The following is a 25,737-nucleotide window of genomic DNA, read 5'->3' on the forward strand; positions in this document are numbered from 1 at the left end:
CTGTACGCTGTGTATTTTTCTGAAATGTTTTAAGATGAGTAATTCGTTATATGACGTTGGTCTCTGTAATTGTTCTGGCTGGGTCAGCACTATTTCAGATTGCAGCTGCAATGTAGAACTGTGATTTATACCTGAAAAATGCACATTTTTCCAAAAAAAAACTATGCTATACCATAAATATGTTATCAGACTGTCATCTTATGAAGTTGTTTCTTGGTTAGTGGCTATATATATTTTTATTTAGTCGAATTAGTGATAGCTACTGACGCAGGAAAAAACTATTGGGAGTAAAAAAATCGTGTCCTTTGCTAACGTGGTTAGCTAATAGATTTACATATTGTGTCTTCCCTGTAAAACATTTAAAAAATCTGAAATGGTGGCTTTATTCACAAGACCTGTATCTTTCATCTGGTGTCTTGGACTTGTGATTTAATGATATTTAGATGCTACAAGTTACTTGTGACGCTATGCTAGCTATGCTACTCAGTGGGGGTGGGGGGGGTGGGGGGTGCTACCGGATCAGGGTTGGTGACTCGTGAGAAGTTAACCCTCTTGGGCATGGAGTTCACCAGAGCTTCACAGGTTGCCACTGGAGTCCTCTTCCACTCCTCCCCAATGACGACATCACGGAGCTGGTGGATGTTAGAGACCTTGCACTCCACCTTCCGTTTGAGAATGCTCAATAGGGTTTAGGTCTGGAGACATGCTTGGCCAGTCCATCACCTTTACCCACAGCTTCTTTAGCAAGGCAGTGGTCGTCTTGGAGGTGTGTTTGGGGTCGTTATCATGTTGGAATACTGCCCTGCGGCCCAGTCTCCGAAGGGAGGGGATCATGCTCTGCTTCAGTATGTCACAGTACATGTTGGCATTCATGGTTCCCTCAATGAACTGAAGCTCCCCAGTGCCGGCAGCACTCATGAAGCCCCAGAACATGACACTCCCACCACCATGCTTGACTGTAGACAAGACACACTTGTCTTTGTACTCCTCACCTGCCACACACGCTTGACACCATCTGAACCAAATAAGTTTATCTTGGTCACATCAGACCACAGGACATGGTTCCAGTTATCCATGTCCTTAGTCTGCTTGTCTTCAGCAAACTGTTTGCGGGCTTTCTTGTGCATCATCTTTAGAAGAGGCTTCCTTCTGGGACGACAGCCATGCAGACCAATTTGATGCAGTGTATTGCGTATGGTCTGAGCACTGACAGGCTGACCCCCCACCCCTTCAACCTCTGCAGCAATGCTGGCAGCACTCATATGTCTCTTTCCCAAAGACAACCTCTGGATATGACGCTGAGCACGTGCACTCAACTTCTTTGGTCGACCATGACGAGGCCTGTTCTGAGTGGAACCTGTCCAGTTAAACCGCTGTATGGTCTTGGCCACCATGCTAAAGCTCAGTTTCAGGGTCCAGGCCATCTTTATGTAGAGCAACAATTCTTTTTTTCAGATCCTCAGTGTTCTTTGCCATGAGGTGCCATGTTGAACTTCCAGTGACCAGTCAGTATGAGGGAGTGTGAGAGCGATGACACCAAATTTAACACACCTGCTCCCCATTCACACCTGAGACCTTGTAACACTAACGAGTCACATGACACCGGGGAGGGAAAATGGCTAATTGGGCCCAATTTGGACATTTTCACTTAGGGGTGTACTCACTTTTTTTGCCAGCGGTTTAGACATTAATGGCTGTGTTGAGTTATTTTGGGGGGACAGCCAATTTACACTGTTATACAAGCTGTACACTCACTACTTTACATTGTAGCAAAGTGTCATTTCTTCAGTGTTGTCACATGAAAAGATATACTCAAATGTTTACAAAAATGTGAGGGGTGTACTCACTTTTGTGATATACTGTGTGTGTGTATATATATATAAATATATATTTTTACTAGGATTAAATGTAATGTTTTTGGAAAAACTATATATAACTATATACACACACACAGTTGAAGTCAGAAGTTTACATACACCTTAGCCAAATACATTTAAACTTAGTTTTTCAAAGAAAATTACATTTAATCCTAGTAAAAATTCCTTGTTTTAGGTCAGTTAAGATCACCACTTTATTGTAAGAATGTGAAATGTCAGAATAACAGTTGAGGGATTTATTTAAGCTTTTATTTATTTCATCACATTCCCAGTGGGGCAGAAGATTACATACACGCAATTAGTATTTGGTAGCATTGCCTTTAAATTGCACTGCAGTACTTAATGCAGCTGGTAGCTGCACCAGTTACTGACTGTCACTTTTGTTCAGGGACACATTATTCCATTTCTGTTAGTGACATGTCTGTGGAACTTGTTCAGTTTGTCTCAGTTGTTGAATCTTGTTATGTTCATGCAAATATTTACACATGTTAAGTTTGCTGAAAATAAATGCAGTTGACAGTGAGAGGACATTTTATTTTTTTGCTGAGTTTATTTATATCAGCCCTCTGATTACAATGAAGAGCAAGACGTGCCATTCTGTTCTGGGCCAGCTGCAGCTTAACTAGGTCTTTCCTTGCAGCACTCGACCATATGACTGGACAATATTCAAGATAAGACCAAACTCTATTCTGCAGGACTTGTTTTGTGGAGTGTGGTGTCAAAAAAGCAGAGCATCTATTACGGACAGACTTCTCCCCATCTTTACAACCATTGAATCTATATGTTTTGACCATGACAGTTTACAATCTAAGGTAACGCCAAGTAATTTAGTCTCCTCAACATGTTCAACAGCCACATCATTCATTACCAGATTCAGCTGAGGTCTAGAACTCAGGGAATGATTTGTTCCAAATACAATGCTCTTAGTTTTAGAAATGTTCAGGACCAGTTTATTACTGGCCACACATTCCAAAATTGACTGCAACTCCTTGTTAAAGGTTTCAGTGACTTCATTACCTGTAGGTGCTGATGCGTATATGGTTGAATCATCAGCATATATGGAAACACAGGCTTTGTTTAATGCCAGTGGCAGGTCATTGGTAAAAATAGAAAAGAGTAGAGTGCCTAGAGAGCTGCCTTGTGGTACGCCACATTTTGACATTAGAGAAGCTTCCATTAAAGAAAACCCTTTGAGTTATTTTAGATTACCATATTGTGGATTCAGAGCTGAGGTTGAAAAGCCATAAAACATTTTTTTTTTCAACAACAGGTTATGGTCAATCATTTCAAAAATCTGCACTGCACTGAAATCTAACAGTACAGCTCCCACAATCTTATCAATTTCTTTCAACCAATCATCAGTAATTTGTGTCAGTGCAGTACACATTGAGTGCCCTTCTCTATAAGTATGCTGAAAGTCTGTTAATTTGTTTACATAGAAATAGCATTGTATTTGGTCAATCACATTTTTTCCCCCAACAGTTTGCTAAGAGCTTATAGGTCTGCTGTTAGAACCAGTAAAGGCTACTTTTTAAAATGTATTTTTAATTTAAGCATTATTTAACTAGGCAAGTCAGTAAAGAACAAATTGTTATTTACAATGACGGCCTACCAAAAGGCCTCCTGTGTGGATGGGGACTGGGATAAAAAAAATAAAAAAATATTAAATAAAAATATAGGACAAAACACACATCACGATAAGAGACAACACTACATAAAGAGAGCCCTAAGACGACAACATAGCATGGCAGCAACACATGACAATAGTAGAAAAAAACCATGAGCTGGAGCATACCCAGAAAAATGATTTTGTGTGGAGGTGCTGACTAACGGTGAATAAACTATCAAAATAAAGAGTCACACACATCTATATAAACTCGCAGTAATTTATTGGGTATTTACCAACGTTTCGGCATCACTGTGACTTATTCAGGGTAATGCCATGAATACTTGAACCAGGTTGTGTAGACAAATAGTACAATTAGTGCAACCAATGATAATAGTGAGGGGTGTGTCATAATGATTAAGTTAATTAGAATGAATTAGTTAAACAATACTTTATGGAATATTAAAAATATTAGGCTATCATATAGAAACATAATTGAATATTGTACATATTAGTTTAACATTATTGTTTAATTCAATTTCACATTTGTTTTGTATTTCATATTTGTTACATGTAATCTTCTGGTTCAACCTTGATGCATAATAATCATCAACAGGGGGAACATATTAGGTGTACGCTAATAAGCTGTAGAAAGAATATATCAATATAAGACTTGTTCATAAGAAGGGCCTGAGATCAAAGTCAGTATTCAGACCGCTAGGGGTCATTGACAACACAGCATGGTAGCAGCACAAAACAGGGTACAAACATTATTAGTCACAGACAATGTCACAATGGGCAAGAAGGTAGAAACAATAATACATCACAACTATCAGTAAGTGTCCATGATTTGAGTTGTTGAATGGGGAGATGGAGATAAAACTGTCTAGTTTGAGTGTTTTCTTACCACTCTTGGGTAGCGGAATGACTTTGGCTTCCCTCCGGGCCTGAGGACAAAGACTTTCCTCTAGGCTCAGATTAAAGATATGACAGATAGGAGTGGCTATAGAGGCAGCTACCATCCCCAGTAGGTTTCCATCTAAGTTGTCAATGCCAAGAGGTTTGTCATTATTGATTGATAACAATCACTTTCTCCTCTCCCACACTAACTTTACAAAATTCAAACTTTCCATGCTTTCCTTCCATTTATTTGTATTTTTTTCTGCACAAATACAATGGCTGCAGTGAGCAATAGCATGCTGGGTCAGTGCTGTGCATGGTCTTTTAGAGTTGACCAAAGGGGTTCGTTTTGGCAATAGTGGCCTTACTGTACCTCTGTCAGTAACTTGATATACAGTGATATGCAGAAACTGGCTGGTAGCTCTGAGTGAGAATATTTTAGAATGCTGAGTTTAGATTCAAAATCTTAAGGTGACCAATCGCGTTACTGCCGCATTGACTTCCAGTCAGACATCAGACCTACAGGATGTTATCACCACATAACCTCTGCTACCCAGAGGTGTGACAAAATGGGGGATGGAGAGAGCAACACAGAAGACTGAATTTCTGGGAATACAATAAACACTGTTGCATACAGTTGAGTCACTTTGGGGGCTAGGGCACCCTACAGGGGTGGAGGTGGGGCTCTAAACGGGCCTCTATTGGCTGCCTGAGACAACAACAGACTTTGTCCTTGTCTCTCGGGCCACATCTTAAAAGACTGATGGCCGCCTCCTCCTAACCTTGTCCCCTTTCCTCAAGGACCACTTAGCTCTCAGGGCATGACAGACCGAGAAAGGCTAGGGTCTGTGGTGGAATTCTAAGATCCATCTCAATAGTCTAAAATGGCTTCCTCATCTGATCTCTATTAAGATGCACCCTTATTCAGCCAAGACAGAAGAAAATCGAAATTCTCCTCACTTTGAGGAGATCTAACAGTACTGGGACATGGCCACACTGCTCAGTTGTCCCCTCCAGCACATTGTGCAGAGACAGCCGCAAGGGCACACTCCAGTTGACCCTGTCTGATGTGGTTGTTTGTGTTTGTCGGATCCTTGTCAGACACTTGTTTGTCAGGTGACGATGAGCTTCCATCAACCTGTGTTCATGTCTTTTTCATATCTATATCTTAATCAATCTATATTCATTTGCTTCTGCCTCTGCCACTGTCCTGCGTCGTATCCATTGTTTTGTCCCAGGCTTGAGCAGTATCCAGATTGTCATACTGACCTTGTGCCATACTGGGATATTCAGTAATACCGGCACTGAACACAAGGGGCGCACTGTTTTCAAACCCCATTCATACTCTGTTATCCGAAGGTTAGCAATGCTAACAGGTACATGTGAAATCCCATAGAGAACGCTAATTAGCACATTGTGAACATTTTGTACAGGTTCTGACTAACTATACAAGTAACAAAAAAAATGCTACATAGTTTGCTGCACGCTCAAAACAAACAGTAGCCAGCAAGGCTCTTGATTCATGAGGGGATTCTCTGCTGTTACCAAGAGAATGTTTGATTTTGGAAGAAGCTAACCACTTAGCTAGATAACTAGCTACTAAATTAGCAAACCAAATACACAACTGCAGAGCATTTAGCACATTTTAGACACTTAACTTAATATTTATAAGATATCTAGCTGGCAAACATTTAGTTCTGAATTCCATACTGTAATTGGATCACCTGGTGCATGCTGCACAACGATGACTCACAAGTCTCCGGTCTCTTGTCGTTGTGTCCTTGTAAACAAACACCACGTGACTGGGGACTAATGAAGAATGCAGACAAACCTCTACGCTTCATAATAATGTGACAGGTGAAATGAAGAATGCAGTGTTCTTTATTGCACAAGTTGACTGCAGGTATTTACTTAAGTAGCTACAGGTATTAAAATATATTAAACTTCAAAGAAATAGTTTCAACTGTATTGAAAAACCATCCTGTGGCTTCCAAATACCCCGGTATACTGTCCAAGCCTAGTCCCAGTTAGACGTAATTCCCTTGACCCAGGCCCATACACTCACCCGCACCCGGGCCTCCTTCCCCATCTAAAACCTTGGTCAGGGGTGCGAGTCGAGCGCATATCTTCAATTAAACCAACCAGGCACGCAGAGCCGAGTGCCTATTTCTGAGCTGCCTATACTTGGCGTAATGATAGGTTTTCAACTCACCATGCCTATTCTGCCCTTGAATTGCGTTCCCATGCAAAACTAGACAGATAGCTAACAACTAAGTCTTCAATAAAACTCCCAAGGTGTGACTTTTCTTGAATTAATATATTAAATGTTTATGTTGTGAAACTGCAAAATACAAAAAAGAATATACTTTAGTATTCAATTCACACAATCTTAAGGTAGCTGTACATTATACATTTGAAGTTGCATGAATACAAAGCACTCGCTGAGGTACCATGCATCTGGCATGATGCCAAACCATATAGCTAATTGTTACTCATATGGTAATTCCTTTCATTACTCTAATAATGTACAACCATCTCTGTAGAATAACAAAGCATATTACACTAGAAACAGTAACAAAACTACAGTATTGTATATTTTACAATTAGTTTGCATGACGCACGAGCAAAGTAATACAGCTGACGGCATACATGAAAGGCATTGCAATTTGTGTGAGTAAATGCAACCAACCAACATTGATATGTAAGCAACTCTATCAATAACAAGATTATCATCACTAGCTAAATGCTTGAATCGAACTTACAAACAAATATTTTCCGAGGCTGAAGCGTGACAAGAAATAACTACACTGAAAGACCTAGCGTTGTTTTTAGCTGCTTCTATGCGTGCGGAACAATTCTCTACTTCCTGTTTGCGTACAGTCTTTCTATGTACCAGAAAGCTCCACTAGGGGGCGAATAACAACATGGAACACACTGAAAATCCACCTTTACCATTGTAAGAAAATAATCTGTTACCTTCTAACAGGATGGCAGCACAATGCCTTTATTCTTGGAAGTGTGTTTTTGTTTCTTCTTTGTACATTCCACTTTGTTGAGGGGGTGTCCACATCCTCATCTGTGAAAAGCTATTACTTACATCTTTTTTTCTGGACTTCATTGCTTTTCCACCACGTTTTGAAGTTTCTTTGCTTAAATCAAATGTTTGGCTGAAGATAGTCAATGTAGCCGCAGAGCGCAGTTTGGAATCTTGGATAATGGCGTTCAGTGTTTGAAGTCAAAAGTCATCTCTTCCGCTCCTATGTTCCCTCTCTCCGTTCTCTTTTCTTTGATCGCTCTTGCATTCTTTCCTATCCTTCTCTTTCTCTCCTGCTACTACTCCTTCTGCTTGGATGTTCTCTTTATAGATCAGGTGCTTTGTCGATCATTTAATGACTTTGCTACGAAGTAATGTTGCAGACTTGTACTGTAGCACACACACACACACACACACTCCTACCCATGTAGACTGTTTAATTCAAGCTCTTATCCCTCCATTTCACCCCTTCTAAACTCCATCAGCCCCTGTCCCATTACAGCTGTCTGTCTCGGTACTGATCTGACAGTCTCAAATGCTCCCCGCTGCTCTGCTGAGCTGAGCAGTCTGTGTTTACTCTACTGAGGCTCTTGTCGTCAGCTCCATCATGCTGCTCTTGACTCATACTATCTAAGGTCAAGCACCTCCTTCCTCTGAGCAGAGGCACATGTGCTCTTATCTGGCATACACGAATACACACACGTACGCATCAGACTAGTATACGTACAGATGACACACATTAAACTACTGTAGTGTTCAGGCACACACATACACAAACAAAAATTGTCGACAGAGTACTCGGCTGCCTATCAATCTGAACCACAAGCTACTGGACCTGATGTACCACAGGTTATCTAACCTTATCTCTGTCTGGCTGGCTGTTGTCATGTCTTTGGCATCCTTAAATTGAAGACTGTTATTTTATCAAATAAATTCTCTGTAATTATTATTACGTGATTAAACTATTCATATAAATATAATTAACTAGGAAGTCGGGGCACCAAGGAAAATCTTCAGATTGCAAAGTTATAATTTTCCTAATACAACTCTTCAGATATTTTAATATCTGATCAATTAGTCTTCCAATTTAATGAGTTATTCTTTACCTCACGTTAGTCTCATTCCAAACATCATAAATTGTTGGTTATCTGCACGAACCCAGCCTTTACTATGAATCATCCATACACCAATTGTCTTAATCATTTATTTACTAACTAAATAATCACAGAAATGCATAAACACAGAAACAGGAGATATGGTTACAAGGAAATGATAGGGGAGGTTCCCTAGTGGGCTAAGCCGATATGACGGCTTGGCGGACAAAGGGAAGTGAGTGTGGACTGAAAAGGGCGGGAAAGACACGGAGTCACGACACAATTTATAATTATATTAATTGAAATGCTAATCCTTTACACATGAACGCTCACTCATTCGGGAATAATTGCAATCAATATATATTTACGCTCAGTGTGTCATCATGATCTCTGTTGGAATCATCCGTCTTTCTGTTGGAGTTCATCCGAGTGTCTCTCTTTGCTTCCCTGAAGTCTTTCGTGGTTAGAATGGATACTTCAGAGTACCATTCAGAAATGTTCTTATAGAATATATGTTTTGTCGGTCTTCGCATCCCAGGTTGACATAAGTTCTAGCTGCAGACTAGTAATTAGTATCTAAGATTTGCTTTTATTCTGTCGGGATTGATAGTCTCAGAGTTTAACCATTTTTCGCCGTGTAGCCAATGCTCCACGTGGTATGGTTAGGAATTCAACAACCATTGCAACCTTACCTTATACTGAGGTTTTTGTGGTCTGAACTCAACCTGTGCCCCCTCGGTGTCCATTGAGGTACCCGTGGTCTGAAGAGGATTTCTTCAGGAGGGTTTTTTATTTGTAACAATAGGAAGAGATCATGTCTGTGCTAATGGGGGCGGGCCAATTACTTAATTAAACTTTAAAGGGAATACAATTCTCTCACATTAACGGTTTAACATCACATTACATCATTTCACAAATAGTTTCATCTTTACTCATTGATTTTATACAATAATTAGACGCAAACCTCATAACGGAGGCACCTGTATAAGCAGAGTTATGGTCATGTGGCTGTTATTGTCTTTCATTAGGTCACAAACATGAAACAAAATGGACCGGGTCGTAGCTGGCTTCTCCACCGACCGTTTACACATTCTCCAAAACATGGATATTGTTCAGTTCTCACGTTCTGTGATGTAGAAGAAATTCATTTGTTCTACTGTGAAACTCTCTCTCTCTATACTGCATGGCCAGGGGGAGAGAGTCTCCGCCAGGAATTTACAACCCGAGATAACAGAACCTGGGTGTAGGAGAGAGAGAGAGGGGGATGCCACGATCTATACCCAGAAAGGGCCACGTCATGACACTGTCATATCTTTTGATCTATACTATGTATCTCTTTCTATCACAATCTCGATTGCTATCGCTTGACCTTGCTGAAAGGTCGCTTTCTCTGTCACAGGTCTTTTCCAGTTCTCCTCTGTTCTCTCAATTTCTCCCACCATTTCACTCTTTTCTCCTCCCACTGTTTCTTAGACAGTGTTACATTCCCAAACTGAGTGTCTATAAATATATTGGTGTTGTGGCTAGGGTTGCACATTTTGGGGAATATTCAGAGGTGGAAACTTTCCGTGGGAATTAATGGAAATGTATACAAATTAATATTAATACTGTTTTTATTTTTTTTGCATTGGATATATTTATATCATATGGAGACAAACATAAACATTTTACCTTATCATAAGTAGACATAATAGCAAATTATTTAAATCCTTCCTATAGATAAAAAAAAAAACTGTTTAGTTACGAATTTAATTAAATGAGTTGACTCTTCACATGGGATGATTTCACTGAACAACAAAGGGAATATTGAATGATCCCCAATGATCCATCGCATCTCCCAAAAACGTTTTCAACATACATCTGCTTTAGTCTAGAAACTAAAGCTTAGGTTGTCTTCCTCTCAGGCTTCCATGTATTCTGCCTGGACATCCTCAATGTCCACCTCTTGAACATCAGACTCTGAGGCCTCATCTTTACTGTCACTTTCCAACCTTGTTGAGGATGGTCCGTTGTCAGGCTCAAAAATGAATGGGCACCAATTTTTCAACCCTTGTATTGGTCAGCTTGTTGCGTGCTTTAGTGTGTGTTCCCAAACAAGGACCAGTTGCGCTCTGAGGCGGCTGATGTTAGTTGGATTTGGAGGATGATGGAGGCAACAGGGGAAAGAGCCTCAGATCCACAAAGTCCCTTCCACCAGGTGGCTGATGAGATATTTTGGCACGACTGCCATATTGCATCTCCATCCGAAAGCCCTTGTTTAGAAGTGGACTTAGCCAGACTGCCAAGAACCTTGCCCTCTACCAGGGCAAGGTGGCGAGACACGGTAGTGATGACACCATAGGCCTTGTTGATCTCTGCACCAGACAGGATGCTCTTGCCAACATACTTGGGGTCCAACTTGTACGCTGCGGCGTGTATGGGCTTCAGGCAGAAGTCTTCAGAACTGCAGTTTCCTCTGCCATCCTGTTGCGCCAAGCATTTTCTCCCTCAATCCGTGCAATGGCTATAGGTTTCAGGAGTTCCAGGCTGCTTACCACTCTCTCCCAAAATACATCATCTAGGAGGATCCTCTTGATGGGACTGTCCATATTGGCAGACCGTGATATGGCCATTTCTTGGAGAGACTCCTTCCCCTCCAGGAGACTGTCAAACAAGATGACAACACCCCCCCCCCCCCCCCAATGGGTGTTGCTGGGCAGCTTCAATGTGGTGCTCTTATTCTTCTCACTTTGCTTGGTGAGGTAGACTGCTGCTATAACTTGATGACCCTTCACATACCTAACCATTTCCTTGGCGCAGCCAATGGGTATGTTGTTAGCCTTCATGTTTGCAGCATTGTCTGTCACCAGTGCAAATACCTTCTGTGGTCCAAGGTCATTGACTTCCTTCAGCTCATCTGCAATGTAGAGACTGGTGTGTCTGTGCTCTTGTAGAATACTGGTTGAGGGGTGGAAATTATGTAGTTAATTATTCCTTGCCCACGAACATTCGACCACCCATCAGAGAGGATTGTAATACAGTCTTCTTTCTCTATGATTTGCTTGACCTTCACTTGAACTCTATTGAACACCGCATCCAGCAAATGAGTAGATAAAGCATGTCTGGTTGGAGGGGTGTATGCTGGGCAAAGAACAATCAGAAATCTCTTCCAATACACATGGCCTGTGAGCATCAGAGGTGAACCAGTTGCATACACAGCTCGAGCAAGACATTCATCAGCATTTCTCTGACTACGTTCCTCCATTGAGTCAAAAAAACTTCTGATTCCAGGAGGACCATGAGCTGTTGCTATCGATAAGATGTCTGATTCATAATTTTCACCTCGAATAGAAGTAGAGGGACTTTTGTCAGAGGTTGCTTGTTGTGAGCGTTGAGGGAACTTTATGCACTTGGCCAGATGATTCTGCATCTTTGTTGCATACTTCACATATGATTTGGCACAGTATTTGCAAATGTACACAGCTTCTCCTTCTACATTAGCTGCAGTGAAATGTCTCCACACATCAGATAGTGCCCGTGGCATTTTCCTGTAAAGATTAGCAAAACATTTGTGTAAAAACCCCAAATACAATTCCATTTACAGATAAATAGTTAAGCAGTTAGATTAAACAACTCCTTTTTAAGATAAATGTTTTAAAATGAAACATTGTATGGAAACAGGTGAATTAACACTCCTCAGTTAGCAGACTCAAGCAAGCTACAACCCACATGGTAGCAAAAACTATTTAGCAGAAATTGTTAAGTTAGAAATGATTTAAACACACTTTGCTGTAGGCTACTATTTATTAGTTAATGAAAAATCATGCATTTCATATAAAATATATTCTCCCCACCCGGTATTGTAATCAAAACTGATCAGAAAGCATGTAGTCCTTGGCTCAGACCGTGTAGTAGTGTGGGCTCAATAGCATCTCATTAGGGTTCAAGATCTTGATAATCAGCTGTACATGTGATGGAAGAATGCGCTGTGCATGCAGAGGGTTGCAATTCCATTGAATTGGGGATAGTTTAACCAAAATATGCCACAAGTCCTAGAATTGCCTTGTGTATCCCACAAAAAAGCTAACTGTTTTTGATTAATTTAAGCAAAATCACCCAAATTCCTGGGCTTAACTTTGCAACCTTAGGTTTGGCTGAGTGTAGCTTGGTGGTGTGGCAGCTATGTTTACATGAGCCTAAATGTGGCCAAGGCTGCGTGGGGGTGGATGAAGGGTAGATGAGGATCAACTAGCGCCCAACGCTATCTCCGGCTAGCTGTGTTTAGCAAAAAAACACAGGGCTCAACCTATAGATGAGATGGTCTTAGGAATGTTCACCTGTTCAGAACAAAGCTGTTGCATACACTGTGTGAGATCCGGTCCACTACATACAGTTGAAGTCGGAAGTTTACATACACCTGTACTTGTAAAATGAGCCATATAGAAGTATCCTTCTATTGATAGGTGTTCAGTGTGCTCTGAAGAGATGATCCATACTGTTGCATAGACAGAGGCCCATCACCGCCGCTCATATTGAACACACACACCTCCCAAGAGTGATAGGCTGGAAGTGTGATGAGGGGATAGAGACACTGCTACAACATTCAACTTCATTTACCAAGAGAGAATCAATGAGCAACATCTACAGTTGAAGTCGGAAGTTTACATACACCGTAGCCAATACATTTAACCTCAGTTTCACAATTTCTGACATTTAATCCTAGTAAAAATTCCCTGTCTTAGGTCAGTTAGGATCACCACTTTATTTTAAGAATGTGAAATGTCAGAATAATAGTTGATTTCTTTCATCACATTCCGAGTGGGTCAGAAGTTTACATGCACTCTAAGTATTTGGTAGCATTGCCTTTAAATTGTTTAACTTGGGTCAAACGTATCGGGTAGCCTTTCACAAGATTTTCAGAATAAGTTGGGTGAATTTTGGCCCATTCCTCCTGACAAAGCTGGTGTAACTGAGTCAGGTTTGTAGGCCTCCTTGCTCGCACACGCTTTTTCAGTTCTGCCCGCCAATTTTCTATAGGATTGAGGTCAGGGCGTTGTGATGGCCACTCCAATACCTTGACGCTGTTGTCCTTAAGGCATTTTGCCACAACTTTGGAAGTATGCTTGGGGTCATTGTCCATTTGGAAGACCCATTTGCGACCAAGATTTAACTTCCTGACTGATGTCTTGAGATGTTGCTTCAATATATCCAAATAACTTCCCTACCTCAAATCTATTTTGTGAAGTGCACCAATCCCTCCTGCAGCAAAGCACCCCCACAACATGATGCTGCCACCCCTGTGCTTCATGGTTGGGATGGTGTTCTTCAGCTTGCAAGCGTCCCCTTTTTTCCTCCAAACATAACAATTGGTCATTATGGCCAAACAGTTCTATTTTTGTTTCATCAGACCAGAGGACAAAGTACAATCTTTGTCCCCATGTGCAGTTGCAAACCGTAGTCTGGCTTTTTTATGGCGGTTTTGGAGCAGTGGCTTCTTTCTTGCTGAGCGGCCTTTTAGGTTATGTCGATATAGGACTTGTTTTACTGTGGATATAGATACTTCTGTACCGGTTTCCTCCAGCATCTTCACAAGGTCCTTTGCTGTTGTTCTGGGATTGATTCGCATTTTTCGCACCAAAGTACGCTCATCTCTAGGAGACAGAACGCGTCTCCTTCCTGAGCGGTTTGACAGCTGCATGGTCCCATGGTGTTTATTCTTGCGTACTATTGTTTGTACAGATGAACGTGGTACCTTCAGGTGTTTGGAAATTGCTCCCAAGGATTAACCAGACTTGTGGAGGTCTACAATTTTTTTTCTGAGGTCTTGGCTGATTTCTTTTGAATTCCCCATGCTGTTAAGCAAAGAGGCACTGAGTTTGAAGGTAGGCCTTGAAATACATCCACAGGTACACCTCTAATCGACTCAAATGATGTCAATTAGCCTATCAGAAGCCTCTAAAGCCCTGACATCATTTTCTGGAATTTTCCAAGCTGTTTAAAGGCAAGGTCAACTTAGTGTATGTAAACTTCTGACCCACTGGAATTGTTATACAGTGAAATAATCTGTCTGTAAACAATTGTTGGAAGAATTAATTGTCATGCACAAAGTAGATGCCCCAACTGACTTGCCACAACTATAGTTTGTTAACAAGAAATTTGTGGAGTGGTTGAAAAAACGAGTTTTAATGACTCCAACCTAAGTGTATGTAAACTTCTGACTTCAACTGTATGTGTGTATGCATATTAGATTGGTGAACTGGTACTGAGTGTCTGTGTAACTCAGGGAATGTGTGTATGCTGCATAAATGCCCTGTGATAAATGCTGTTTCCAGCGTTGCGGACTGCTGAGTGGTATCTGATGTGACTGGTCAGTCAGTCTCCTTCCGGAGACACCTGAAACCCCACCTCTTCAAGGAATACCTAGGATAGGATAAAGTAATCCTTCTGACCCCCCCCCCCCCTTAAAAGATTTAGATGCACTATTGTAAAGTGGCTGTTCCACTGGATATCATAAGGTGAATGCACCAATTTGTAAGTCGCTCTGGATAAGAGCGTCTGCTAAATGACTTAAATGTAATGTAAATGTCTCGCCGGGGTGGGGTGAAGTTTCCATCAGGTACAGATCTAGGATCAGTTTCCCTCCCCCAGTCCTTACCTTTACCAAAACTGACCAAAGAAGCATCTAGGGGCAACTTCACACTACTCTGTCATTCAAGTCAGTCAGGAGACAGACCTTTGTGGTTTCTATTAAGGTCTGGATGCTAGCTGTTTCCTGTCTGCAGGAGATGCTACTTCCTGCTGACCTGGCATGTGTGTGTCTGTGTGGTACTTAAGTAGTACCTAAAAGTATTTTTACTTAAGTTGTTTTTTGGGGTATCTGTACTTTACTATTTTTATTTTTGACAACTAACTCCACTACATTCCTGAAGAAAATAATGTACTTTTTTCTCCATACATTTTCCCTGACACCTAAAAGTACTCGTTACATTTAGAATGCTCAAGCAGGACAGAATAATGGCACCTATCAATATAACACTTTGTCATCCCTACTGCCTCTGATCTGGCGGACTCAGAAAACAAATACTGTGTTTGTAAATTATGTATTTCATTTTTTTATTTTACCAGGAAGGGCTCATTGAGATTTGAAATCTCTTTTTCAAGAGTGTCCTGTCCAAGATAGGCAGCACCATGTCATTACACAATTACAGACAGACAACATAAAAAACTACAGGTAATCTAGTAAAAAAAAAACATAGCATTCACAAGAGTATAACAAAATCATAAAACAGCAAATTAAAAACATTGACAGGTCAGGGAATCAGCCTCAAAATCCAATGATTTAAAAACATCAATCGGGACAAGTTCTTCCAGATTAAAAGTACACTCCCGTTCAAAAGTTTGGGGTCACTAAGACATTTCCTTGTTTTTGAAAGAAAAGCTTCTTTTTTTTGTCCATTTTAAAATAACATCAAATTGATCAGAAATACAGTGTAGAAATTGTTAATGTTGTAAATGACTATTGTAGCTGGAAACGGCAGCTTTTTTTTATGGCAGTTTCATTAAATAGCACCTGCAAAACACCAGTCTCAACGTTAACTGTTTAGAGGTGAGTCCGGGATGCTGGCCTTCTAGGCAGAGTTGCAAATTAAAAGCCATCTCTGACTGGCCAATTAAAAGAAAAGATTAAGATGGGCAAAATAACAGACACTGGACAGGGGAACTCTGCCTAGAATACCAGCATCCCGGAGTCGCCTCTTCACTGTTGACGTTGAGACTGGTATTTTGCGGGTACTATTTAATGAAGCTGCCATTTGAGGACTTGTGAGGCGTCTTTCTCAAACTAGACACTCTAATGTACTTGTCCTCTTGCTCAGTTGTGCACCGGGGCCTCCCACTCCTCTTTCTATTCTGGTTAGAGACAGTTTGCGCTGTTCTGTGAAGGGAGTAGTACACAGCGTTGTACGAGATCTTCAGTATCTTTTCAATTTCTCGCATGGAATAGCCTTAATTTCTCAGAACAAGAATAGACTGACGAGTTTCAGAATAAAGGTCTTTGTTTCTGGCCGTTTTGAGTCTGTAATTGAACCCACAAATGCTGATGCTCCAGATATTCAACTAGTCTAAAGAAAGCCAGTTGTATTGCTTCTTTAATTATCAATACAGTTTTCAGCTGTGCTAACATAATTTCAAAAGGGTTTTCTAATGATGAATTAGCCTTTTAAAATGGTGAACTTGGATCAGCTAACACAACGTGCCACTGGAACACAGCAGTGATGGTTGCTGATAATGGGCCTATGTAGATATTCATAAAAAATCTGCCGCTTCCAGCTACAATAGTCATTTACAACATTAATGTCTACACTGTATTTCTGATCAATTAGATGTCATTTTAATGGACACAAAAAATGGCTTTTCTTTCAAAAACAAGGACATTTCTAAGTGACCCCAAACTTTTGAACGGTAGTGTATTTTGTAAGGCATTCCAAGCTGAAGGCGCAGAGTATATAAAAGCCCTTTTACCAAATTAATTTGGAACAGTTAGCCGGATAAAGTCCTGCGAAGAAAGACGGTAACCACCACATTTCGGAACAATAAAAATGCCCAAATAAAATGTTAGTAAACCCAAAATGGCTTTGTAAATAAAGTTATATCAGTGACTGAGCCTACAATTGACTAGAGAATGCCAGCCAACCCTGGTATATAAAGTGCAACGGTGCGTAAGGGTTTTGCAGTTTAAAATAAATCTCAATGCTCCATGGTAAAGGGTGTCAATTGATCTCAAACACTGAGCGGAAGCATTCATATAAAATATCCCCGTAATCTAGTATAGGCATAAATGTAGCTGATACTAGCCTCCTCCTGTCTTCAAAAGAAAAACGGGCATTATTCCTAAAATAATTGTTTTCTAAGTTGTTGAATATACAATTTTAAAAGAGGCCGTCAACAATAAAACATTTGAAAGTATTTATATGAGGTTTAAGTCTCAATCTCATTGCCCTGACAGGTGGTGATAAGTTCAGAGGTCTTCTTCTTGCTTTAGAAAACGCCATTAGTTTATTTTTGTCAGTATTGAGGATAAGCTTCAATTGAGACAAGGTATGTTGAACAGTATAATAAGCAGTTTGCAAGTTCTGGAAAGCTTTAGTGAGAGATGAGGCACAACAATAAATAACTGTATCGGCATAAAAGTGAAGTTGCGCATTTTACGTTTGTGAATAACACAAGACAGCTCAGAAGAAAACCATGGATTATCTCGCACTTTAACTCTGAACCTGTGGAATGGGGCATGTTTGTTTACTATTTGGGAAAAAAGATCATGAAAGAATTCAGGCAGTTTCCACATCAGGAATAAGCTCAATCTTGCGCCAGTCGAAATAAAACAAATCATGAAAGAAAGCCAGCTCATTATTATCTCTTATGAATAAAGCGTGGGTTTGTGTTAGGAACCTTTAGTATTTCTAACAGCAACCCCAGCACAATGGTCACTTAAATCGTTACAAAAACCACCAACCACAGAATATTTATGTGGAACGTTTGTGTATAGCGAAGGTAACTGAGCTAAATGACTATCGCCCCGTAGCACTCACTTCCGTCATCATGAAGTGCTTTGAGAGACTAGTCAAGGACCATATCACCTCCACCCTACCTGACACCCTAGACCCACTCCATTTTGCTTACCGCCCCAATAGGTCCAGACGACGCAATCGCAATCACACTGCCCGAACCCATCTGGACAAGAGGAATACCTATGTAAGAATGCTGTTCATCAACTAGAGCTCAGCATTTAACACCATAGTACCCTTCAAACTCGTCATTAAGCTCGAGACCCAGGGTCTCGACCCAGCCCTGTGCAACTGGGTCCTGGACTTCCTGACGGGCCGCCCCCAGGTGGTGAGGGTAGGTAACAAGATCTCCACCCTGCTGATCCTCAACACTGGGGCCCCACACGTGTGCGTTCTCAGCCCTCTTCTGTACTCCCTGTTCACCCATGACTGCATGGCCATGCACGCTTCCAACTCAATCATCACGTTTGCAGACGACACTACAGTGGTAGGCTTGATTTCCAACAACAACGAGACGGCCTACATGGAGTAGGTGAGGGCCCTTGGAGTGTGGTGTCAGGAAAATAACCTCACACTCAATGTCAACAAAACAAAGGAGATGATCGTGGACTTCAGGAAACAGCAGAGGGAGCAGCCCCCTATCCACGTCGACGTAACAGTAGTGGAGAAGGTGGAAAGTTTGAAGTTCCTCGGCGGACACATCACTGACAAACTGAAATGGTTCAACCACATAGACAGCGTGGTGAAGAAGGCGCAGCAGCGCCTCTTCAATCTCAGGAGGCTGAATAAATTTGGTTTGTCACCAAAAACACTCACAACCTTTTACAGATGCACAATCGAGAGCATCCTGTCGGGCTGTATCACCGCCTGGTACGGCAACTGCTCCGCCCACAACCGTAAGGCTCTCCAGAGGGTAGTGAGGTCTGCACAACACATCACCGGGGGCAAAACTACCTGCCCTCCAGGACACCTACACCACCCGATGTCACAGGCAGGCCAAAAAGATCATCAAGGACAACAACCACCCGAGCCACTGCCTGTTCACCCCGCTATCAACCAGAAGGCGAGGTCAGTACAGGTGCATCAAAGCCGGGACCGAGAGACTGAAAAACAGCTTCTCTCAAGGCCATCAGACTGTTAAATGTATCACTTGCCACTTTAAACAATGCCACTTTAAATAATGTTTACATACCCTACATTACTCATCTCATATGTATATACTGAACTCTATACCATCTACTGCATCTTGCCTATGTCGTTCAGCCATCGCTCATTCATATATTTTTATGTACATATTCTTATTGATTCCTTTACACTTGTGTGTATAAGGTAGTTGTTGTGAAATTGTTAGGTTAGATTACTTGTTAGATATTACTGCATTGTCGGAACTAGAAGCACAAGCATTAACATCTGCTAACCATGTGTATGTGACAAATACATTTGATTTTGATTTGATCAATCAGGGTGGATTTCTCTGGAGATTTGAGATTTGGGCAGGTGGGTGAGTTAATCAATTGGGTAAGATGAATTTAAAATCATCAGACACCGGCTTTAACCAGTGTTGATGTGCCCCCGTCTGTCCGTAATTAAAAATAATACGAAAATCCCCCACCCTGTTTCTTTCTCGCCCTCCCACTTTCATATATACTGTACTTTCTGTCCTTTGGCCAGTTGTTCTGGCTGATACAGTCCTTTGCACTGTAAATAGGGCCTGGAGTTTTTACTGACCCAAATAGACCATCCATTTCAGACCAGACATAGACTTCCTTAAGCCTCGATCAGTACATTCATTTTCAGTGGAACGCTGCGTTTGCCTTGCAGCATTGCGTTGCAGAGGCAGTTGCAGTGCTTTCTGTGTGGCCGTACGTTGTATTTCACTAACATATGCAACAAATTGTATGCGTAGACTTGACAGAACTAGTAGCAAAAGGTGAATGTTGAACTTTTGTTGCACACATATCCAGTAAAAATGCTGGATAACTGTTTTCATTACGTAAGACTGCAGAATATCCAGTAAAAATGCTGGATTACATAATGAAAACAGTTAGACTGCAGAATTTATTACACAGCATTGATGCAAAACATTGTGGCTTTGATCAAGGCGGTAGACTGTCATTGCAATGTGCCGGTGTGACCCATTCATTCAACAAGATGTCTAGAAATGTCCTCTACAGGATGTGTAAGTAAACTAGTGTTGTAGTAGGTAGGGTTGTCTAGTGTGAGACCCAGTCCTTGCTGTAAGTACATGGCATGTTTTGTATAAGTTTGTGTCACACAGGAGGCTGGTGATGGGAGGACGGCTCATAATAATGGCTGGATTGGAGTGAATGGTATCAACCACATGGAAACCATGTATTTGATGTCTTCGCTTCCGTTTCAGCCATTACTATGAGCCGTCCTCCCCAATTAAGGTGTCACCGGCTGCCTGTGTGTGTTACCTACTGCTCTCCCTTAACGCTTTCTGTGTGTTCTTCCAGATGTATGGTCGCTACACACAGGAGTTGGGGGCGTATGCTAAAGAAGAGGCAGCTCGCCTGAGGGAGGAGGGGGGTTGGAGGCCCTCGGTCAAAGAACGCTCACGCTCCCTGGAACTCCTGGAGTACGACAGGGGCCGCTGTGCCAAGTGTCGCAGTGAGTACTGACCAATACTGACCACTCAAGCTGGACATACTGTAACTGTATTCTCTGACCAGGTGTGTGTGTCTCTGTCACACTGTGCTTTGTTACTGTGAAACAAGCCTCACATCAAGTCAACTTTCCCAGATACCATGTAGGTACATTGTTACTAACATAAATAAACTGGAGTGTATTGAAGGAGGGATTTGGGAGGGAGAGTTTTGGAGTGTTTGTGCAGTCTGTGTGTGTGTGTGTTTTTTTGCATGTACATGTGAGGGTGTGTAAGCCACTTCATTCCATTTACTGTTGATGTTGATAATAGTGATTATGAATGGGTGACTGAAAGGGACATCTCCACAGTGTACAGGGACACGATTTGTACTGGGACACTCGACACCAGTCTAAATGCAGCAGGGGTAGTCAACCGGAGGTACTGCCGTGGGTCTGCAAAAAATGTCAATACTTTATATAGAACAAAAATATTAATGCAACATGCAACATTCAACGATTTTACAGAGTTGCAGTTCATATAAGGAAATCAGTCAATTGAAATATATTAATTCGGCCCTAATCTATGGATTTCACATGACTGGGCAGGGGCGCAGCCATGGGTGGGCCTGGGAGGGCATAGGCCCACCAACTTGGGAGCCAGGCCCACACACTGGGGAGCCAGGCCCAGCCAATCAGAATACTTTTTCTAATCAAAAGGGCTTTATTACAGACCGAAATACTTCTCAGTTTTATCAGCTCTCTGGGTTGCTGGTCTCCGATGATCCCGGATGTCGAGGTCCTGGGCTGAAGTGGTTACACGTGGTCTGTGGTTGTGAGGCCGGTTGGACGTACTGCCAAATTCTCTAAAACAACTTATGGTAGAGAAATGAACATCAAATTCTCTGGTGGACATTCCTACAGTCACCATACCAATTGCATGCTCCCTCAAAACTTGAAACATCTGAGGCATTGGGTGTGAAAAAGCTGCACATTTTAGTGTATTTTTTTGTCCCCAGCACAAGGTGCACCTGTGTAATTAGCATGCTGTTTAATCAGCTTCTTGATATGCCACACCTTTCAGGTGGATGGATTGGACATGATTTGGAAAGGCACACATCTGTCTATATAAGGTCCCACAGTTGACAGTGCATGTCAGAGCAAATACCAAGCCATGAGGTTGAAGGAATTGTCTGTAGAGATCCGAGACAGGACTGTATGAGGCACAGATCTGGGGAAGGGTACCAAAAAATGTCTGCAGCATTGAAAGTCCCCAAGAAGTTTGGAACCACCCAGACTCTTCCTAGAACTGACCTCCCGGCCAAATTGAGCCATCGGGGGAGAATGGTCTTGGTCAGGGAGGTGAGCAAGAACCCAATGGTCACTCTGACAGCGCTCCAGGGTTCCTCTGTGGAAATGGGAGAACCTTCCAGAAGGACAACCATCTCAGCAGCACTCTACCAATCAGGCCTTTATGGTAGTGGCCAGACGGAATCCACTCCTCAGGAAAAGGCACATGACAGCCCGTTTGGAGTTTGCCAAAAGGCACCGAAAGGACTCTAAAACCATGATAAACAATATTCTCTGGTCTGATGAAACCAACATTAAATTCTTTGGCCTGAATGCCAAGTCACGTCTGGAGGAAACTTGGCACTATCCCTACGGTAAAGCATGGTAGTGGTAGCATCATGCTGTGAGGAAGTTTTTCAGCGGCAGGGACTGGGAGACTAGTCAGGATTGAGGCAAAGATGAGCGGAGCAAAGTACAGAGATCCTTCATGAAAAACCGCTCCAGAGCGCTCAGGACCTCAGACTGGGGCAAAGGTTCACCTTCCAACAGGACAACGACCCTAAGCACACAGCCAAGACAACTCAAAAGTGGCTTCGGGACAAGTCTCTGAATGTCCTTCAGTGGCCCAGCTAGAGCCCGGACTTGAACCGATCTAACATCTCTGGAGACCTGAAAATAGCTGTGCAGCGACGCTCCCCATCCAACCTGGCAGAGCTTAAGAGAATCTGCAGAGAAGAATGGGAGAAACTCCCCAAATACAGGTGTTCCAAGCTTGTAGTGTCATACCCAAGAAGACTCGAGGTTGTAATCACTGCCAAAGGTGCTTCAGCAAAGTACTGATTTAAGGGTCTGAATACTTATGTAAATGTGATGTATACATTAGAAGTCGGAAGTAAGTTGGAGTCATTAAAACTTGTTTTTCAACCACTCCACAAACTATAGTTTTGGCAAGTCGGTTAGGACATCTACTTTTAAAATTTTCTTTCAACAATTGTTTACATACAGGGAATTTTAAGTGAAATAATCTGTATCGCAATTCCAGTCAGTCAGAAGTTTACATACACTAAGTTGACTGTGCCTTTAAACAGCTTGGAAAATTCCAGAAAATGATGTCATGGCTTTAGAAGCTTCTGACAGGCTAATTGACATCATTTGAGTCAATTGGAGGTGTACCTGTGGATGTATTTCAAGGCCTAACTTCAAACTCAGTGCCTCTTTGCTTGACATCATGGGAAAATCAAAAGAAATCAGCCAAGACCTCAGAAAATAAATTGTAGACCTTTACAAGTCTGGTTCATCCTTGGGAGCAATTTCCAAACGCCTGAAGGTACCACATTCATCTGTACAAACAATAGTACGCAAGTATAAACACCATGGGACCACGCAGCTGTCATACCGCTCAGGAAGGAGACACGTTCTGTCTCCTAGAGATTTAACATACTTTTGTGCAAAAAGTGCAAATCAATCCCAGAACAACAGCAAAGGACCTTGTGAAGATGCTGGAGGAAACCGGTACAAAAGTATCTATATCCACAGTAAAACGAGTCCTATAGCGACATAACCTGAAAGGCCGCTCAGCAAGGGAGAAGCCACCTCTCCAAAACCGCTGTAAAAGAGCCAGACTACTGTTTGCAACTGCACATGGGGACAAAGATCGTACTTTTTGGAGAAATGTCCTCTGTTCTGATGAAACAAAAATAGAACTGTTTGGCCATAATGATCATCGTAATGTTTGGAGGAAAAAGGGGGAGGCTTGCAAGCCGATGAACACCATCCCAACTGTGAAGCACGGGGGTGGCAGCATGATGTTGTGGGGGTGCTTTGCTGCAGGAGGGACTGGTGCACTTCACAAAATAGATGACATCATGAGGAGGACAATTATTTGGATATATTGAAGCAACATCTCAAGACATCAGTCAGGAAGTTAAAGCTTGGTCGCAAATGGGTCTTCCAAATGGACAATGACCCCAAGCATACTTCCAAAGTTGTGGCAAAATGGCTTAAGGACAACAAAGTCAAGGTATTGGAGTGGCCATCACAAAGCCCTGACCTCAGTCCTATAGAAAATTTGTGGGCAGAACTGAAGAAGCGTGTGCGAGCAAGGAGGCCTACAAACCTGACTCAGTTACACCAGCTCTGTCAGGAGGAATGGGCCAAAATTCACCCAACTTATTGTGGGAAGCTTGTGGAAGGCTACCCAAAATATTTGATCCAAGTTAAACAATTTAAAGGCAATGCTACCAAATACTAATTGATTGTATGTAAACATCTGACCCACTGGGAATGTGATGAAAGAAATAAAAGCTGATCTAAATCATTCTCTCTACTATTATTCTGACTTTTCACATTCTTAAAATAAAGTGGTGATCCTAACTGACCTAAGACAGGGAATTTTTACTAGGATTAAATGTCAGGAATTGTGAAACTGAGGTTAAATGTATTGGCTAAGGTGTATGTAAACTTCCGACTTCAACTGTAGATGTTGCTCATTGATTTCCTCTTGGTAAATGAAGTTGATTGTTGTAGCAGTGTCTCTATCCCCTCATCACACTTCCAGCCTATCACTCTTGGGAGGTGTGTGTGTTCAATATGAGAGGCGGTGATGGGCCTCTCTCTGTCTATGCAACAGCTCTATACAGATAGGCAATTACACACACACACACACACACACGCTATCTAGAGGAGAACATTTGGTAATGCCATTAGCAGAACAACGTAGTATGGATCATCTCTTCAGAGCACACTGAACACCTATCAATAGAAGGATACTTCTATATGGCTCATTTTACAAGTACATTCTGTCACACAAAGTGAATCAAAGTGAGTCTCGCTATAGAAAATGATAATCAAAGTGGAATGGGTGCTATTGCATGGATATCCCAGCAGGAGGAACAGTTGAGCTAGAGAACGTTATAAGATGGGGCTGAAATACAGAGCAGGAGGATGGCGAATGGAACCCTTGATTGAAAAAGAGAAACGGAGAGAGGGAGAGTGAGGATGAATTACACAGGCTGGTTCTATGTTACCGTGGTGTGGCGTTACCAGGGAGACAGGGTGAAATCTCAACCACAGAGGTTTGGTTACGTTAGCTAGGATCAGCTACAGTCAGCAAGGGGACAGGCAGGATGGGAGCGCGTGGGTTTCTCCCTCTCTTTTGTCAATATTAATTGATTCTGTCTTGTTTTGCTAATCAAAAGTTTGCAAACGATTTATTACGTAAATCATTTTCTGATATTTCCACTCCAGACTGAGGTTGTTATGTAGTGCTTACACAACTACATTATATATACAAAGTATGTAGACATCCTTTCAATTGAGGGGATTTGGCTATTTCAGCCACACCCGTTGCTGACAGGTGTAGAAAATCGAGCTCACCGCCATGCAATCTCCATAGACAAACATTTAGTAGTAGAATTGTCTTACTGAAGAGCTCAGTGGCTTTCAATGTGGCACCGTCATCCAACAAGTCAGTATGTCAATTTTACTTTTGGTCATGTAGTGTATGTTTGGTGTGTGTGTGTGAAACAGTGGATTGTTGTGTAATGAATTCTGTTAAGAGCTCAGCCATAAGAACAGGCATGAAATATTCAGTGATGAGGCTACGAGTCCACTGGAGTAGCAGTCACAACACACACAGTCAGAAACTTTCACTCTCTCTTGCACACACACACACAGATTTTCCAGGTGGAACAGTGGGGTCTCATGCTGTGGGGGTTTGTGGGTGGGGGGGTCACAGGTACCCCAGGGATGTCTGTCTGTAGCCCAGTTGGGGGAATGACAGGCCTCAGGG

The 25,737-nt window shown here is 41.9% G+C and overlaps 1 protein-coding gene across 3 annotated transcripts in view; it reads left to right on the forward strand.

The window, feature by feature from the left end:
- LOC139549399 (chloride channel protein 2-like) overlaps positions 1 to 25,737 on the forward strand; it is a 260,342-nt gene that overhangs the window by 79,728 nt on the left and 154,877 nt on the right. For all 3 annotated transcript variants that reach the window (XM_071359868.1, XM_071359869.1, XM_071359870.1), the window contains exon 2: positions 20,531 to 20,684. In XM_071359868.1, coding sequence (XP_071215969.1) covers positions 20,531 to 20,684 — 154 coding nt within the window. The remainder of the gene's footprint in view (positions 1 to 20,530; positions 20,685 to 25,737) is intronic.

This window comes from Salvelinus alpinus, chromosome 22 (genome assembly GCF_045679555.1).
Source record: "Salvelinus alpinus chromosome 22, SLU_Salpinus.1, whole genome shotgun sequence".
NCBI classification, from domain to species: Eukaryota; Metazoa; Chordata; class Actinopteri; order Salmoniformes; family Salmonidae; genus Salvelinus; species Salvelinus alpinus.